The 18,152-nt window shown below is 54.9% G+C and overlaps 3 protein-coding genes across 10 annotated transcripts; 1 reads left to right on the top strand and 2 right to left on the bottom strand.

The window, feature by feature from the left end:
• Nucleotides 1–479: 479 nt before the first annotated feature.
• Nucleotides 480–1,740, bottom strand: TOMM6 (translocase of outer mitochondrial membrane 6). The gene is made up of 3 exons (XM_031434723.2): nucleotides 1,606–1,740; nucleotides 1,001–1,105; nucleotides 480–782 (listed from the first exon to the last, which is right to left on the bottom strand). The coding sequence occupies exons 1-2, from the start codon at nucleotides 1,731–1,733 to the stop codon at nucleotides 1,009–1,011; spliced, it is 225 nt and encodes a 74-aa protein (XP_031290583.1). The 5' UTR covers nucleotides 1,734–1,740; the 3' UTR covers nucleotides 480–782; nucleotides 1,001–1,008.
• A 553-nt stretch (nucleotides 1,741–2,293) lies between these two features.
• PRICKLE4 (prickle planar cell polarity protein 4) lies at nucleotides 2,294–8,523 on the bottom strand. 6 transcript variants are annotated; one of them, XM_064476490.1, is made up of 7 exons: nucleotides 7,957–8,512; nucleotides 5,806–5,955; nucleotides 5,194–5,301; nucleotides 4,397–4,534; nucleotides 3,886–4,092; nucleotides 3,125–3,329; nucleotides 2,294–2,669 (listed from the first exon to the last, which is right to left on the bottom strand). In XM_064476490.1, exons 2-7 carry the CDS (start codon nucleotides 5,941–5,943, stop codon nucleotides 2,296–2,298), a joined length of 1,170 nt encoding a protein of 389 aa, XP_064332560.1. In that variant the 5' UTR covers nucleotides 5,944–5,955; nucleotides 7,957–8,512; the 3' UTR covers nucleotides 2,294–2,295. The 6 variants fall into 6 exon arrangements, with proteins under 6 accessions (XP_064332560.1, XP_064332561.1, XP_064332558.1 ...); XM_064476491.1 differs by having other exon boundaries at nucleotides 3,886–4,089; nucleotides 7,957–8,510; XM_064476488.1 differs by having other exon boundaries at nucleotides 2,466–3,329; nucleotides 7,878–8,523.
• On the top strand, nucleotides 2,886–17,453 carry FRS3 (fibroblast growth factor receptor substrate 3). Of its 3 annotated transcripts, none has more exons than XM_031434712.2 (7): nucleotides 2,886–2,950; nucleotides 10,451–10,594; nucleotides 11,815–11,903; nucleotides 12,649–12,889; nucleotides 14,704–14,865; nucleotides 15,693–15,850; nucleotides 16,124–17,453. In XM_031434712.2, exons 3-7 carry the CDS (start codon nucleotides 11,838–11,840, stop codon nucleotides 17,036–17,038), a joined length of 1,542 nt encoding a protein of 513 aa, XP_031290572.2. In that variant the 5' UTR covers nucleotides 2,886–2,950; nucleotides 10,451–10,594; nucleotides 11,815–11,837; the 3' UTR covers nucleotides 17,039–17,453. The 3 variants fall into 3 exon arrangements, with proteins under 3 accessions (XP_031290572.2, XP_031290571.2, XP_031290574.2); XM_031434711.2 differs by lacking the exon at nucleotides 2,886–2,950 and adding an exon at nucleotides 8,719–8,886; XM_031434714.2 differs by lacking the exon at nucleotides 2,886–2,950 and adding an exon at nucleotides 8,721–8,886 and having other exon boundaries at nucleotides 12,649–12,835.
• The last annotated feature ends 699 nt before the right edge of the window (nucleotides 17,454–18,152 follow it).

Raw genomic sequence — 18,152 nt, 5'->3', positions numbered from 1 at the left:
AAATTTAGGGTCAGAAAACATCTATTTCCTTGTGAAGGAAGCAGCTTCCTCAAGCGGTGTTACTTTAATGCCCACTGCCCAGGCTTACCTTGCCTCCACCTGCACATCACTGCCCTCAAAGCCCACCGTATTACAGGGACAATGCCTCCCTGGTGCCTGGAAAACCCACCTGGTGCACTAAAATGCTATGCAACACCAAATGGCTTCTTCCCTTAGTACTACTCAAAAATGGAAATTCCTCCAGAATAAGCTTCATCCTATGTTAACATCAACATATGGTGGCTAGTTTGTTTCTGTTTTTTATTTTTTTTTAAATGTGAAGCAAACCATTTCTGTTACAATCCATATTTGGGGCTTGTTCCTGTCTCTTTTTTGAGTCTGAAATATAAATCATCTTTTTATGATTTTTGTAAATCTTGACTTTTTACACCTTGTTTTTGTAAGCTGAAGTTTCTTAGTAAAAGAATAAAATGGCTATCTTGGTGTACAGTCTTTATTTCAGATATTTGTTAAAATACCATTAGATTATTCCTCAGGGCAAGAGCAAAGATCATCCCCTGCAAAAACTTAGGAACTATGTACAGAATTTTACAGAACAGAGGACACTTTAGCTGAAGCCTGCCTACTGACCAGTGAAGGGTGTTCTGAGTGGACTCAGCAAAGAAAAGGAAATCAGGCAGGGAAGGAAATAAACTTCAGCTGTCATCAGGGCAAGTCTTGTGATGGTCACAATTGGAGGCTGTTTTTGGAAGGTTCGAGTACAGCACAGGGGTTCCGTGTGTCTGCAATCAAACAAGTGGCGTTAGAAATGTAAAATCACTGGAGGGAAATTGTTAAGAGACTCAAATACCTTGCAACATCTGGAAACACATTTAACTAGAAATAGCCAAGGGTTTTACATCAAGTCTCCTTCCTATTATTTTGTGAATAGTTGATATAAATTATTTCTTCTCGCAGCTTCTAGGACTCCTAACACAGGCAGACAGTGGTTAGTACTTACCTTTATGGCTACACCCCTGGCTGAGGTGCCATTAGGTCAATGTCACTCAAATTCCTGGCCAGCCAGACTCCCGCAGCAAAGAGCCCCAAATTGAGGATTAAGTTCCTGAAAAAAAAGAATGTATTCCATTAACCCTGAGTCACATGTCTTTGGTTAACAACTATACTGGGGGAAAAACCTTCCCAAGGCAAAAAAACTCTGTTTAGAATTTCAGGAGCGTCGATCGTGCAGAGCAGGTTGCTCAAGACCCACATGACTATTCAGCGTTCATTTCTATGTCTAATAAGAGCAGGATCAAATGCAAAGACCAATTAAGCATTCGTCCAGGGCCTGTTTACCGTTGGCGTCCCCTCTCCGCCCCGGGTTCCGGCGGTCTGGGTAAGATTCTCTAGACAGAACCTGGGGACATAAAAGAGAGCTTTGGCCGCAGGGGAACTCTCCCGGTCAAGGACCTCGGCAAAGCACAACCAGAGCCACTAGGTGGCAAGATGTTGGCGGTATAAAAAATCCTGAGGGGCCAGCCTCGGCGAAGAAGGGAATTTGAGAGGTTGTGTATGTGGGCGCGAAGGACCAAAAGAGGGACCGAACTCCAGGGCTTTGGTTACCTCCGGAAGTCATTCCTATCCGTAGCGAAGCGGTAGACGCCCCGAAGCCAATCTCCCACGTTGTCTGGAATTTCTGGAGCTTCATTTGCCGAGGCCGCAGTGTTCACGCTGACACCGCTGGAAGCCATAGCAGAAACTCCGCGCTCCGCGAGGCCTCTCACCACGCACTGTGTCCGCGCCGGCGGATCACGCAACTTCCGGTCTCGCACTTCCGCCGGCTACCAGCCGGCAGAGGGCGCGGTGGCTCGAACCAGGTCCCACCACCAGGAGGGACGGAGCGCCGCCCAGCTCCACCGTCCCCTGGTCGGGTTCCACCTCCGGCTCCCTCCAGGCCTTCGGCTTGCTCACCCGATCACCGTCACACGTGGTCTCTGAGTGATCGCTTCATTGGCTCAGGAGGAGGATGCTGGGGATGTGGCTGCCCAGCCTATGGGGTTGGGTAAGGGCTCATTCAGCAGAGGATGCATAGCTTTGGGGAATGGGGTTCCCCAATAGAGTCTCCATGAAAAGTCAAGAGTCATAGCGCGGGCTGAAAGGAAGCACTCCAACTTTGTCATCTCTCCGCCTCCCCCAGCCATGACCTTGATGGTGTTCAGTCTAGGAATTTTACAGAGGGAGGAGAGCTCTCGCCTTACAGATCACACCCCCTGCCCCCAGCTCCCCCGACCCTCTTTTCTCCGGGCTGCGCCACTAGCAAATGGCGCAATGCTTCCTGGAGGTGTCGCTGTCCCCAGTTTGGAGACTTCTGGAGGTCTCCCAGGGCCCAGGAAGGCGCTGGCCTAAGAAAAACCCTTCGGGTTCCGATTCAGAGGAAGAGGAGCAGGTGGGGCAGGGGGCGTCCTCCTTGGGATTAAGGGGCGTCTCCAGTAAGCCCTGCTCTTGTCCTTTGGGTGCCTCCGCCTGGTCCCCAGCTCGACACTCCTGCCCCGGGCTGAATCCAAGCATTCCCCTCCGGGTTTCCAAACCGGAGCTGGCGGCCGTGGCGAAAAGGGCTGCCCGGGAGATGGTCGCGGCGTTCCGCGAGTCACGTTCCCCGTCTTCAGCTCTGCCGAGCCCCGCCTCCCCTGTTCCAGGCCGGGTCAGAAACGCTCATCTAAGACCTGAGTTTCCTCCTCCCAGACCCCGGTGGGACCGCCGCGAGAAGCCAGTCCCAGTCGGGGACCAGCCTCCTGCCCCGCCCCCGGGCCGTGCGCGCCGCCGCCGCCGCCGCGGCGAGTCCTCTTCCCCCTCCCCTCCTCCGCCCACCAGAGGGCGGCCGCGGCCCCAGCGAGTCCGCGCCGCAGCCCCAACTGCGGCGTAGGGTGGGTTCGGGAGGCCCTTGGAGCGCTCCGGCCAGGGACGCGCGGTGAGAGCTGCGGGCCCCAAGGCTCGGGTCTGGGGGTGCGGTGGGGGGACGGGGCCGCTGCTGGAGGGGCGGGACGGCGTGGGACCGGGGCGAGGGTCCCAGCCCGGGAGAACCCCCTCCGCAGCCCAGCCCAAGCCGCTGCCCTCCTCCCCTTTGCACCTTTTCCTCCCTTACCCGGGGACGCCCTGCCTTCCAGCATCGGGGCCGGGCTCGAGCCGGCATTCGAATAGCGACTCTCAAAGCAGCTGGGGCAGCAGGGGCCGCCCCCCGGCAGGGCATAGCGTCCCCCGCCCAAGGGCCCGGCGCAGTCCTGGCAGCAGAAGTGGTTCTCGTGCCAGCGCCGTCCCTCCGCCTGGGTGCAGCGCCGGGAGAAGATCAGCTGGGAAAGGGAGAGGGGAACGGCTCATTCATTCATTCACTCATTCATTCATCCAGTAACTACGCCTTATACCCAGTTAACGCTGAAGCACGTCTACAGACATTCCCATTTGATCTACTCAACCACTCTCAGAGACAGGGAGGGCTGATTGGCTTAGCAGGATCCCCCAGCTAGCAGGTGGCACAGCCTGAAGAAGTGCGACCCGGGTCTCCTGGATGCCCAGGGTTGTGTGCTGCCTCTTGTGTGGACATTAAGAGAGCTCCTCGCAGGAGCAGGCACAGCACTGTGCAGCCGGCACATCTGTCCAAGAGTCCCTGCTCTGGGGAAATTCTCTCAGTCCAAGAAAATTTGGGAGACTCTGGCTTGCAGTGGGGGAGGGCACAAAGGCAACGGGTCCCACGTCCCCAGAGCTCAAGTCAGAGCAAGGGGAATATGAAGGTCCCAGGCCAGTTCCTAGTTCTCTGTACCCCACTGCGTGGTACTGGAAGAGGCGTCCCTTTACATCCCCCCGCGTGGGACCTTGGGCAGACCTCCTCCAACCCCTCCCAGGCCATACCTGGTCACAAGCTGGGCAGCGGGGCCGCAGCAGCTCTGCGTGATGACGGCCACAGTAGAGACGCCCATCGTGGTAGAAGTAGATGAGGTTTATCAGGGTCTGGCCACAGGCCTGGCAGGCAAAGCAAGCCCGGTGCCAGCAGCGCTGCTCTCCTGCCCGTGCTGCGAACACTCCGTACTCCCCTGGCCTCAGCTGCTCCCTGCACTGCTGGGCAAGGGTGTTGGGCTGGTCAGAGGCCGCACCGCACCGCACCGCACCACCCTCCTACCTTCCCTCCTGGCTCTTTCATCACAACCCCAACCTAACTCTTCTCCCCATACCTCTGGCAAGCCCAACTCCACTGCAGGCTCCACCAAGAACCCCTAAACTTGATTTCCATTTTTCCTAAAGTTTGCCAAACTGTCAATCCCCAAACCCTTTTCCCCCTCCAGAGTCCCAGAAGCCAGCCCTTTCTGCAGAAGAGGGCAAAGAGAGGAGGAAAGGAAATACGGGGGGGGGGGGCACTACATACCTTTTCACAAATGCATTCTTCAAGCTTGGGAGGTACCAGGCGGGCCACCCCCTGTCCCAGGGCCTCCCGCCTCCGCTGGGCACAGAAGAGCCGCAGCTCAGCCAGCTCCTCCTCCCCAAGGGCCAGGCAGTAGCGCTCCTGCAGAAATAGGTGTCCACTGTGACTGGGAGAGCCCCAACAGGCAAGACTGAAGTTTGACTGGAGAGAGGAGGTTTAGCTGCTGGGTCAACGGAAGGTTGTAAAAACTTGGAGAGGTGCAGGAGATAAGAGCCCAGAAGGACACTGAGAAGGAGAGGGAAAGACTTACTGGACTAAAGTCCACCTCAGTCTCACTCCCACCCACAGGAATGGTCATCATTTAGGTCCTGACAGCCCTACCACACTTAGATCCTGGCTCCCAATGAGCTGTAGCTCAATATCACCTCCCACTGTATTTTTCTTCTTTCTTCCATATTCTCCGGCCTGTCCCCCAATTCAACTGTAAGCCTTTAGGCTGGGCATACATAGGGCCTCAATAAATACTTAACAACCATTCTTTCTACATTTGTACATTCCATTATCGGTTTCAAAAGCTGTTCATGTCCATTTTCTCATTTGCTCTTCACCTATGCATTGTGGTGGGCAGAACCGATGTTGCTGCATCCATTACATAGATCTGACAACTCGGGCTGCGGGTGGGGATGAATTCCCCCAGTTAGGCCTTAAATCCATATCCCCTGACTTCTGGACCAAACTTCTTTCCATAGTAAGTAAACAGAGGGAGGCAAGAGAGAAAAGCTGGGGGTAGAGAGACCCACATCGCTGTCCTGCGGAGGGAGCTGCTGCAGGAGGGTCCGGAGCCCAGGCCAGCTAGGGGCTTGTTTGGTGTCCAGGCCTGGGGACCCCAAACTCAGATTTTCAGGACACTGAGAAAACAAAAGGAGACAAGTGGAGCTAGATTTTTCCTTCCTTACATTTCATTCCTCACCTCTTCATTGCCACCTCTTTTTGAAACTGGAACAACACTTCTAAGCACCCCCCTCCATTTGGAGAAACCCCCTTCAGAATCACAAGGGGATCTTGTGATCCACTCCAGTATTTCTGGTTTGATTGAGGCAGGTTGGGGGGCACCCCCAAAACTGCTTCCCTTTCTATGCTTGAAATTACTCCCCTTCATTCCTTAGGGCAAAGCCTCTAGGTTCTGCTTTGACAACACAGACCCCTAGGAGAGTATTCATGTATTCTTATGAGTAAGTTCAAAGAAGTTGAACACTTATGTCCTAAGGGGGCTGTTGAGGGATTCCTGCAAAGAGAATGGGCTGCAAGAAGCTGGGCACAAAGGCTAATAACTAACTCCCACTTGTTGCAAATGGGAGGAGATCCAAGGATGGAGGGGATGTTGGTTTCAGAGGGAAGGGCAGGACTCCTACCACCAGAGCAGAGGTCTCCTCAGGGTCCTCCGCTGGCATGTGGCCTGGGTGGCTGTCTGAGTTGACTGGCGGTGGATTTGGCTCCAGAAGGGTAAGCCTTTCTCCTTGGTGGGGACAGCCAGAGTTCAGCAGCGACATTGGTGGCAAAGTCTGCACAGAAAACAACAAGATGCCTCCCATTTATCTGGCCACTGCAATGTGCTTAGCAGGCAAAGTGCTTTACAGGCATTATCTCCTTCAGTCTTCCCAACAACCATGTGAATTCGGTGGTATTCTTGTCCTCATTTTACAGATGGCCGAACTGAGGCTTGCTGAGCATAAAGGGTCTGCCCAAGGTCACACAGCTAGTAAATGGCAGAGCCAGATCTTGAGGCCAAGTCTTTCAGCTCCAGGGTTTCTGAAGCTCAAACTCTGGGGTCTCCCAAGATTGGGATGGCAGAGACAGGAGGCCCACGGGGAAGGAGAGGGCATTCGGCCTTTCTGGTGAGCCTTTGGGCAGCCCTTGTTTCCCACCTCCCTGGCCGTAACTCCCACCGTTCCTCACTGTGTTCTCAGCACCCAGTGAGCCTGCTTCCTCACCTCTCCCCGCTCAGGCCCACTTTTCTTGTCGGTTGGGCCAGGTGAAAGGACCACTGCACCAGGAAATCCTTCTTAGCCTCTCCAGCCCATACCAGCTCTCTTTTCCCTGAGCTCCAGAAGTAAGTAGAATGGATGTGCCAAGATTTAGCACCTAATGTTTCTCTTTGCTCCCTGTGTCTCTCCCAGCTTCTCACCTGGTCTATAAGCTCCTCAAGGACAGAGGAAACTCTTGTGCTTCTACCTTCTATCTGTAGTGGCAACTTCATTAGATAATTCTAAGTGCATCTCTTCAGCCCTTCTCTGGGAAAGCTCTACTACGGCCACAGTATCTCGGGGTTGGGAGGTGACTACTGAAGTAGAAATGGGGTGGGCTCTGCCCTCAAGAAGCTAATAGACTACTGGGTAAGACAGAGATAAAACCAGGTAGGATGGGGCCAGGGCTCTGGGCAGAAATACACAGTACCCTAGGAAGAAGAATAACCAGAGCAAAATTTTCTAGAATGTTTACTCTGTGCCAGGGATCATTCCAACATGTTACATAATATAATCCATCCTCACAATAATCCTATGAGGTAGTTTCTATTATCCCATTCTATGGTTGAAACAAACGAAGGTTAATTAACTTCCCCAAGGTCGCATTAGAAAGCTAAGGGAAGCTTTAGATGAGGAGGTTCCTTTTGAGAGCTGGGATGGATTCTGACAGCAGCTGGGCACAGGAGGGCATCATCAAATCTGTGGCCTTTGTAAGACTCAGTTTTGGGGCTGGGAACAGAGTTTGGATAATAACAATTATATTGCTTCCCAGCCCCTAGTCCCCTTCCTGTGCCACCCATTCCTGCTTCCTGGCTCTACACCCATCTGCTTCCTTCCTGTTCTGTCCCTCAGGTCAGGTCAGGTTTCCTGTGGAAGGTAGCCAGGATGGGCTGTTCACACTCAGGGCCAGGAGTAGCCACTTCCCCTAGCAGCACTGCCCCTGGGGCTCCAGGCAGCAAGAGGTGCTTGGGGGAGGGGGCGGGCACAGGAAGGGGAGCATCTGGGGCCCTAGAGGGGACTTGCGACCTCTCTTCCATGTTAGTTCTAGTTTGCATGAAATCGTTCCACAAAGAAGCAAACCTCTGAAATTAGCCCTCACCCCTCACCCTTCATCCCGCCTGGGCAGCATAACTCCACCTCCACTTAGAACCAGAGCCCACCTTACTAACTGGCTAGATTCCTTCCAGAAGTCCCCTCCCCCCCTTAGAAAGGGGACAAGGCTGAAAACCCTCTAGCGCCCGCGTGCAGGTGAAACTGGGCTCAGGAATTCTACGTTCCCAACCCACCCTTTCCCTGAAGGGCAGGGTCTAGGGATTGGGGAGGGGGTGGTGGGGAGTGGTGTAAAGGGATGGGAAAGTTTCCCGGGACAGTGAGAGGAAAAAAGGGTAAAGTGTCTGGTCTGGCCTGGCCAAGCCCCCTCTCGACAGAGCCCGTTTTTTCTTGGGCTTCGCGGGGCCCACCTCCGAGGCGGGTTGCGGTGTGATTCCGTCTGGCCGCTGGGAGTTTAGGGGAGGGGATGGGACTCCGCTGGGATCTCACCCTTGCTGCGCGCCGGTGTCCGGGCTGTTCTGTACAGACCCCGCCGTCGGGCCCCTCACCCAGTCTCCACCCCGAGGCCTCGGCGCCAGCCTTTGCCCGCCCAGCCCTCCCTCTCCCACGCCCCCAGTGGGCCCTGCCCACTCTCCCGGGCTGGGCTAGTAGAGCCGGACGTCTCGGGGAGGGGCCTTGAGCTGCAGACTGAAGGAAAGCATTTGTAGGATCTCGGGCAGGAAGTGTTCAGGCTCCACTGTCCCCACACCCATAGGCTTAGCGCCGAGACCGCGTCCTTGCGGGCGCGGAGCACACGACCGGAAGCCACCGTTAAGCCGGGTCCTCAAGCACTAGCTGAACAGAACGCCTTTCGGAGCCCGCAGGTCCCTGCAGACCCTCCTTCTGGTCTCCTGGCCGCGCCTCTCTCTGTGTGTCCCCACCTCCATCTAGTTCCCTCCCCCTTGTCCCTCCCCTCTTTCTGGGGTCCCTCGTCCTGCCCTTCTCCCTTGCGTCTCTTCAGGCTTCCCTCCCCACCCATCTTTCGTGTGTCTACCCACTGCCCCTGGCTCCGGTCTTTTTCTGATCCTGAAAGTAGAAATCTTTGGTCCCACCTCTGGTCCCCTTGGCCCTGCCCGAGTCCCGCCCTCGCCCCAGGCCCCGCCCCGCCCCCGCCAGGCTTGCTCAGCCGCTGGCGCGGAGCGCCCTCTGGCGTCTGCGCATGCTCCCCGCTCCCTACTGCAAAGTCCTCCAAAGGGACTTTCTAGGCTGCGCGCCGGTCGCCCCCGATCGGGTCCGCCCGCCCGCAGCGTCTCGTTGGTGCTGCCGGTGACCTCCGACCCCGCGGCTCCGGGGAGGTGGAGGCCTTAGCTCCGGGCGGGCGGCGGTTGCTACAGCGGGACCCGGGAGCGGGGCCCGGCGCCGCCCGGGCCGCGGGGCGATGTGAGTCGGGGCGCGGCGGGGCGGGGGCGAGGCGGCTCCACCGAGGCCGCACCGCGCCGCGCCGCAGTCTCCGCTCCCTCCCAAGGAAGCCCCGGGCGGACGGGCGGTGGAGCCCCGGGGCTGGGGGCGGGGATCCAGGGACGACGCATGGCCCCAACCTCCTCCATTTCTCCCCGGTATCGAAATTCCCCTGTCAACCCTGCTACCTAAATTTGCCATTGACCCCCTAGAACCACCCCACCCCCACGTCTCGGACACACCTTGGCGTGTCCTGGAGCCCTCAGAACCCCCTCACTCCTGCGAATTCCCCTGATAGGTCCACAGAACTACCATTCTCTCCTGGATGCCCCCAAATTCTTCCACCGCCCTGAAATTCCTGAGTCTTCATACCCCCTATTCTTGCACCATGCTCAAATCCAAAAAATTTGCCCGGGTCTCTCTCATACATTTTTAGCCCCCAAAACCTCAAACTTCCACCCCCAGTCCACACCTATCTCAGACCAGAGCCCCCTCCTCTGTCCCACCCGATGTAACCTCCCTCATTGGGCTGTCATGGTATATCCTGGTATCTTAGAGAGAAGTGAAGGGGACAGGAAAAGGTGGAATACCCTCCCCCATCTTGCACCCTTTAGTTCTTGGTTTCACCCCCAGACTCCCTGTTGGTGGCTCAAGCCCCAGTATTTACCTAGCTGCCTGTCTTTAGGCTCTGCACACCTTCCTTAGCTTGGTGCCCCCTTCCAGAGAGTAAACCAGATCAAGAGGGTGGAGGTCCTTTTACCTGGGAAGTTGTCCAAGGATGCAGAGCACAAAGGGCCCTGGGAGATGACATTGTTTTACCAGAGCAGGAGCATGGGATTTCAAGAATCTGCAGGGTCCTAGGTTATCAACTTCTCCATCTAGGACTCACATTACTGAAATTTTGGTTGATTGTTAGCATTTATGTTAAATTTTAGGCCTTTCAGAGCTTGGAGAACAGAGTATCTATCAAGCTTCCAAATGTGAGATTGAAGGAGGTTGTCCTCGAAGAGGAAAATGTTGGTTTTAGTGATGTTCTACATATTTACTTCTAGAGGTTATTTCCCTTCAAAACTAAGGCCTTGGGATGAGAGTTGGAGGTGGTGGTATGAGACTCTCCCATACTTAGTAGCAACAAAAAAGACTAGAATAATGGTTTCCTGAATTTTAAGCTAGCACCCTTTCCAATACATCACAATGTCTTTTTGAGAAAGCTCTCTGTAGAATTCAAGTTCTCTGCAAAGGTAAGGTGGCGATCTTAGTATTAGTTGTAACAGGATTCAGATGGGGGCTAGAGGTGACCTAAAATGTCGTGGGCTGCCTCAGACTTCAAACTCACTGATGCTAGGGGAGTCTCTCCTCAGTCTGTGGTCGTGGAATTTGTGTTCTCTTTGCCCTTGATCTGACTTTCTTCATTGGTGTTTCTATATTACTAGGACCTGGAACAGATATCCAGGTGGGATGGACTGACAGCAAGTCAATTTCATTAGCAGTCAGGGGTGAGGATGGAAGGTTTCCACTAACCTGTGGTCTCTGTCTTCTATGCTAGGTGAGCCCCAGGTGTGTCCCAGGGAGATCCAGGTGACTTCTCTGCAGACTGCTTGCCATGATGCCCCACCAAGAACGGCGGGAATAAAGTGGGGGTCGTTCCCCATGCCCCTCCCATGGTCAGCTCCCCGATGGCCTGGGTGAGGTAAGAGCTGTGTATAGGAGCTACTTTTCTGAAGTTTCCCAGTTTAGGAGGAATGGAAGGTACAGGTCAGGATTGTTCAAGCTTTACACATTCAGTGGAAGTTTGAGAAGGACATCTAATCATACCGATTCATTTCTTGCAGCAAATTGCAACTCTGTCACTTCTGGTCTGGATTGGTCCATGCGCTTGCTTGCTCCCTTAGGTCACTGTAGCCTAGTGGTATGCTCTCTGTCCTAGGCACAGGCCCGACTCTTCTGACATCTAACCCAGGTGCCATAATCTAAGAAGGAAAAGCCAGATATTAAAGCTTCTGGTCTCCCCTTTAGACAAAAGGGAGAAAACTCAGTGGGGTTATCTGTTTGTTTCTTTTTTTTTAATTTTTTTGTTTCTTTTTTTTTTAAATTTGTTTTTTTAATGGGGGAGGGTAATTTTAGGTTTGTTTATTTTTTAAAACAGAGTTACTGGGAATTGAACCCAGGACCTTATGCATGTTAAGCTTGCACTCTACCACTGAGCTATACCCTCCCCCAGCATTTTTTTTTAATGGAAGAAATACCTTCTCAAGATGATAAAAATAGTGCTGTGTTTAAACGTTCAATCTTCTGAATGTATCTTTTGACCATAATGTAACATCTCATTTGAAGAGAACATCAAAAAGATAAATTTGAGGTGGATGTTGGAATGGTGGTGAGGAAGGAAAAGAGAGGATTTAGATGATGTGGGAAGAGTGAGGTGGAAAAGGAGGAGCGAGGAGAGAGGTCCAGGCCAAAGTGTCTGGGACGCCCAACTTCCAGTTTCTTTGCTGAATCTGGATGAGGGCCCCCAGCTGGCACCCAACTTCTGATGCAAATCACTTCTGCATCCCTACTTTTATCCTGGCTTTTCCTGCTGCTCAGGCTGCCCTTCCCTATCATTACCTCAGGCTGGATCCTACATACTTCAAGGTCCAGATAAAATGCCTCTGAAAAGCTCTCTCCATTTCCCTCCCATTCATCCCCCCCACTCCGGGTCAGCATTAATCCTTAACATGTCCTAACTTGAATTAATGTTTATCCCGTGTGTGTCTGGCCCTGGATTGAGAGCGTGAATTCCTTAAAGGAGGGACTGTGAGTCTTAGACAGAGTAGGTGATCACAGCGAGGTGGTTCTGCCCGAGTTCCCCAGAGCAGGGCTTTTTAGGCCTGACCTCGATGACCTTCCGTCCCTTGTGTTTTTCTCTAGGGTGGGCCGGCTGCTCTGACACCATGGGGAGCTGCTGCAGCTGCCTGAACAGAGACAGTGTCCCAGACAACCACCCCACCAAGTTCAAGGTACCCATAGTCACCTCCTCTTCTTTGTTCCCAGCATGGCCTCCTGGGCTCGGCCAGAGCTGCTGAGTTGTCTCCACCTCCCTAGAGAAGGTGAAGTGACGGGCTGAGGTTGTGGGCTCACTAAGACTTCTCAAGCTCAGGACCTCAGAGGAGGCCTGAGGAAAAGAGGCCCAGGCCACTGCCATTTTTGTGGATCCCGATGTTAACCAAGACTGAAGACATGCTGTACTAGTGTAGCAAAAACTGCTTTTAGGATGTTCACTCCTGTCAGTGTGTCTTTGTAACTTTATAGCCTTTTTGGAGAAAACAAAAGTCTGTGTTTGTGAATTAATATATGTCAAGTATTTAAAACAGTGCTTAACACATGGCAAGCACTATATTAGTGTTTGCTGTTTGCTTTGGGAAGCTAAGGCCAAGCAGGATGGACCTGCGCACCCTCTCCCCCGGCCCTTCCACCTCCCTGTAGGGGGCGCCCCCTCCTCAGTCGGCATCTTGAGGCCCAGGTTTCTCCTGCTCACCAGAAGAGGGAGCCCACAGTGAGGGCCTGCAATTGGTGGAGGCCTAGATATTTGTTCTGCCTTGGGCTAGACTTTCCCAGGTTTGGCCCAGAGAACTTGTTGTGGGTCAGCGGCACTGCTTCATCCGTGTCCCAGTAACCTTGTGGCATTCCCAGGGGCTCACAGACCCAGACACGCACTTGTTGGACTCACTCATTGACCCTTCTGTCCCCTACCCCACCCCCCAGGTGACGAATGTGGATGACGAGGGGGTGGAGCTGGGCTCCGGAGTGATGGAGCTGACACAGAGCGAGCTGGTGCTGCACTTGCACCGGCGCGAGGCTGTCCGCTGGCCTTACCTCTGCCTGCGGCGCTACGGCTACGACTCCAACCTCTTCTCTTTCGAGAGTGGCCGCCGGTGTCAGACAGGCCAGGGTGCGTACCAGCTCCTGCCCCGTGCTGTGATGGGGACTTGTGCACCCGGGACAGGTACTGGGACTGGAAGTCTGTTGACGTGGCTGGTGTTGCCCAGAGAAGGGAAGGGTCATGGCCAAGAGCACACGGAACTAAGTGGACTCCTAGGACTGTGCTGTTTCTCTTCAGTCACTGCAGCCCCAGCCTGAGTCAGCTTTGTCAAGATGCTAGTTGCACAGCCTGTGGGAAGGAGCCAGTGCTCCCAGGCCAGAGTCTGCCTGGGAAGACTAGAGATTCCTCCTTCCTCCCTCTGTTATTCTACTTTCAAGGGCCCTGGTTGCCCCCTAAGTAGGCACAAACTTTCTTCTGAGCCCCTAAGCCATGTACCCTGGACTGTGTGTGTAGTGAAAGGCCAGGCAGGGCTCTGGCTGCCTTTGGGATGTGTGGCATGGGAATGATAGATTTGGGAAGACCAGGTTCTGGGGTCCTGGTGCACACAGTAACCCTCATGAGGTTAATCTTCATCTCCTATCACCTGTGGGCAGTGGACTGTGATGTGCTCTGCCTTTCCCCCCCTTTCTCCCTGCAGCCAGAGGTCAGGGAGGGGTGGGTTGTTCCATAAAGTCAAGGCTGGAGCCAGCCATGGCTCTTTGAGGGGGCGGCATGGTCTGGGCTTATCTTTGAGGTCCCAGACCTAAGCTCTGTGGAAGAAGTCCCGCACGGGATTGTGTTCACTGCAGTGTGGGCTTGTGACTGCAGTGATGTAATGAGAGCACTTCTCTGATGAGGCCGTGGACACAACAGTGCATCTCTGGGGTTGTGTTGGCTGGGGGAGCCTTCCCCGCTGTGCATCTAACCCTTGGAACTCATGAGGGAGTGGCAGTTAACACTGGCTGAGCAGAGAGAGGGGAGGAAGGGCCTTCCGTGCTCCCAGTGGTGTTTAATCCACACTGGGGATCCCAGGGAGCTCCCTAGGCCCCAGTACAGAGTTCTCCTAAAACTCCAGGCTTTCCCAGCCTTTTCTAAGCTCTTGGCATGTCTTGGTATGAGTTAGAATAGAATGAGGAAAGAACAGTCCTTTCTCTTCCCCTCCCTTTTATCCTTCCCATCCCATTCTGAAGACCTTATAGCTCAGCCTAGTTTATTTGTCTTGTTTAGATATATACACACATACATATCCCAAGTAGTCTCCCCCGAGTCCTGGGCCCCACTGTTACAGAGGGGTGCAGCATTCCAGGCCGGACCCAAAGGGCATCTTTGGATCCCCTGAGTCCTGAGTGCTCAGCCCAGTCCTGCTGTCCCGGGACTATGAGTTGCTGCCTTGGAGTTTGAGAAGCTGTGAGGCTGGCTGCGTGGAGGAGCCGCATTTGTCCTCTAGCAAGTCGGCCCACACTTTCTTCCTTTCTGCACCAGAGTTCAAGCTCCTTGAGGTCAGGAGCCTATACACAGTAGATGGTTGCTCTCTGGCCAGATGCTGGGCTAAGTATCTAGTGAACAGCAGTGAGCAAGCTTAGAGGCTGATGGGCGTAGAGCTGAGGGCTGGTGCCCTGGCGGAGCTCAGTTTTCTGGGGAGCAAGGGGTGGCAGTGAGAGGAGGAGGGGGACAGCATGTGAGGTGGAGTCATCACCCATCTGACTGGACCTTAAGACGATAGTGATGAATAGTGTGTATTGGAGGCAGGGGCAGAGGCCTGGACCAGCTCCTCCCTTAGCTCTTGGATTTTGGAGGCTGCTGGGGAGAGTGCTCAGGATGAGGGCCTCTGTCGCCCCCTGCAGGCCTGGGACTGGAGTTCAGGGACATTTCCTGAGCTTCGTGTTCCTGTTCAGCCTCTCTGGTCCTTCTCTATAGGACACAGGATCATGGGAGCCTCATTTCTTCCTCTCCTTCAGGGATATTTGCATTCAAGTGCTCCCGGGCCGAGGAGATCTTCAACCTCCTCCAGGATCTGATGCAATGCAACAGCATCAATGTGATGGAAGAGCCGGTCATCATCACCCGCAACAGCCACCCTGCTGAGCTCGACCTCCCTCGGGCCCCCCAGCCTCCCAACGGTGAGGAGACTCCCCTCCTCGGCACCCTTATACTCATGCACACACATGCACAAGCACAGGCCCAGGAAGCACCAGTCTTGGGGCATGAGTCAGGCAGGCAGGTCGGGGGATGGCTGGGTGAGCCAGGCTTCCAGGACCGTCGTCCATCATCAGACAACTCCTGCGGTTGGATAAGTCCTGGCCTTGGCCAATCAGGTAACTCAAGCTGAGGCTGGAGAGTCCAGGGCCTTGTATTGACGGATGGTCGGGGAGCAGACAGGAAGACATTGGGTTTCCATGGAAACAGCAGTCTGGAGCTGTTTCGCTTTCTTCCTTCTGTCTACTGGGTCATACCCAGATACCTTTCCTGATGGCTGGTGCAGGCATCTCTGCCTGTGACCGTGTTCTGGAGAGGTTCCCACAATTTCTGCTCGTTTGTTCACTGAACCCACACTGAACCCTTGCTCTGTGTCCTGCACGCCATCGGCTGGCTTGTGGGCAGAAGAAATAGAAACAAAGTCCTTGACTTGGAGGAGCTTCCCTGGAGCTCACTGGCAGAGCTGGAGTGAGGTGAAGGGATGGTGCAGTGCCAACACGGTGTGCCTGACGTGCTTCAGATAAGGTTATGATGGGGAAGTGGGGTTCATGCTGAGCTTTGAGGGAAAGGGCAGGGTTTGAAGAACAGATACAAGGTGAAGATAATGGGGGATGGTCAGTTCAGCTGGGCTGACCCCCATGGGGGCCTTGGGAGTGTCTCTCCCCAACTTGGCAGAGTCCCAGGATGCCACACACACGGTAGCAGGTGGTTGCCAGGTGGTTTAAGGCCCCCTCATCGCCTGTGTGCCCAGCTCTAGGCTACACCGTCTCCAGCTTCTCCAATGGCTTCCCTGGCTGCCCGGGGGAGGGCCCACGATTCTCAGCGCCCCGGCGCCCCTCGACAAGCAGCCTGCGACACCCCTCGCTTGGGGAAGAGTCCACCCATGCCCTCATTGCCCCAGACGAGCAAGTGAGTGAGTGGCTACCCCGCATCTTCCCGTGGTCTGGGTGGGGAGCGGGGATCAGGAAATACTGCATCTCCTCCCAGCGAGGATCATGGGAGGGAAGAAGATGATAGAGTCCCTTCATGTCCCAGGAAAGGGGGGCAGCTTCCCTGGAAGGTTTGGGGGACAAAGAAGGGGGGGAAACGCCAGCTCTTTTTCCTGTACTTCTCTTCTCTCATCCTGTCCCCTCCATTCCTCCCTGCCCTCGGACCCTTCTGCCCTCGGACTCTTCCCCGCAGTCCCACACCTACGTCAACACACCGGCCAGCGAGGATGAGCACCGCAGGAGCCGGCAGTGCCTGCAGCACCTGCCTGAGGGCCGGGCGCCCCTCGCCCCGCAGGCCCGGGGTCCCGACCAACGGGACCCACAGGTATTCCTGCAGCCGGGCCAGGTGAAGTTCGTGTTGGGCCCCACCCCAGCTCGGTGGCACACAGTGAAGTGCCAAGGCCTCTGCCCCAGCCTGCATGACGCCCCCCAGCACAACAATAACAACGAGGGCCCGTCCGAGTGCCCGGCCCAGCCCAAGTGCACCTACGAGAACGTCAGTGGGGGGCTGCGGCCCGGGGCTGGCTGGAGACTGAGCCCGGAGGACCCGGGCTGGAATGGCCTCACTCACCGCCGGGCCGCCCTGCTGCACTACGAGAACCTGCCCTCGCTGCCGCCCGTGTGGGAGAACCAGGCCCAGCCGCTGGGGGAGGAGGCCGGGGATGATGGAGACTCACGGGACGGGCTCACCCCCTCGTCCAATGGCTTCCCCGAAGGCGAGGAGGACGAGACCCCACTGCAGAAGCCCACCAGCACCCGGGCTGCCCTCCACAGCCACGGCAGCTTCCCTGTGCCGCTGACCCGCCGCCGAGGCTCCCCGAGGGTCTTCAACTTTGATTTCCGCCGGCCTGGCCCTGAGCCCCCGAGGCAGCTCAACTACATCCAGGTGGAGCTGAAGGGCTGGGGTGGAGACCGCCCCAAGGGGTCCCAGAACCCCTCAGTCCCCCGAGCCCCTGTGCCCACCACCCACCCTGCCCGCAGCTCAGACTCCTACGCCGTGATTGACCTCAAAAAGACCGTGGCCATGTCCAACCTGCAGAGGGCTCTGCCCCGGGATGACGGCACCGCCAGGAAAACCCGGCACAACAGCACCGACCTGCCTCTGTAGGGACTTCCTTCCGCCTCGCCCTGCCCAGCCTCTGCCTCCGCTCCTGCCGAAACCAACATGCCCAGGGCTCAGGGTTGCTTCGCAGAAGGGCCTGGAGGTGGGACCAGATGCTTCCCCGCTCTGGCCAGAGTCCCCAAAGATATATATATCAACCACTGAGTCTCCTGGTGTCCGAGCTGGGGACAGATAAAGAGGCGAGAAGGGAGCCACGATATAAACTGTGAAGGGTCCCGTGATTGCATTTCGCCCCCTCCCGTCACGCCCATTTGTCTCGTCTGTTGTCTGTGTGGTTTTTTTGGTTGAAATTTGGAAACATTTTGTACCTGTTGATTTTATTTATCAGTTTATTTTTCTATTTATTGTTTTAAATGTAATTTAACATATTTATTATTAATATAATTATTTTTAAATTCCAGCTTGGTGGATGATGTCACATTCTTAGGGAGTCTTTTCTGGCATGGTGCTGAGCTGGGATTAGGGGAGATCTGACAGAGGTGGGGCTTTGTTCTGGGAAGTGTGGTGTGATTGTAGTGTTTGTGACAAGTCACTACCATTTCTTTTTCCTCTCCAAGAAGCCCTGGCCCAGAACTGAACGTTACCAGGGATAGTTGCTTGTCAAAGTAAAGTGACAGGACAGCTAGAGTCCTAGATGCAGAAAGGAGATCTGTAAGGAAAATGGCCCTCTTGAGATAAAACCCTGACCCTCTGAGGTTGGCCATGGGTGGGGGGATTTTGGGGGGTGGAGGTTACACCAGATTCACCTTCTCTGGAACCCCTCACTGATCCTCCCTTCTGCCACCAGGTGGGTCCCATGAGTACCACTCTCCTTAAACCCCTTGGCCCAAAGGTGGACCCTGGATCCTCCTTCAGCTCAGCCAGCATGGCTAGCTCAAAACTAAATGTTCAGAAACAGCAAAAAAAAAAAAAAAAAAAAAAGGGGAAAATGGTGTAATATGTGACTAAATAATCTGGCTTACAAACTGACTTTTCCAGAGAAGTGCTCCCTGGGAGTAGACTCTTTGGGGCGTCTCTGCCTTATCGCAGGGCTGGGGTCCTACCAGAGCCACCACATCTGCACCTGCTGAAAGCCAGGGGTCTGCTCTGCACAGAGTCG

The sequence above is a fragment of the Camelus dromedarius genome, chromosome 19 (assembly GCF_036321535.1).
Source record: "Camelus dromedarius isolate mCamDro1 chromosome 19, mCamDro1.pat, whole genome shotgun sequence".
Taxonomy (NCBI): Eukaryota; Metazoa; Chordata; class Mammalia; order Artiodactyla; family Camelidae; genus Camelus; species Camelus dromedarius.
Note: the sequence above shows the minus strand (reverse complement) of the source record. Positions and strands in the feature narration are given on the sequence as shown.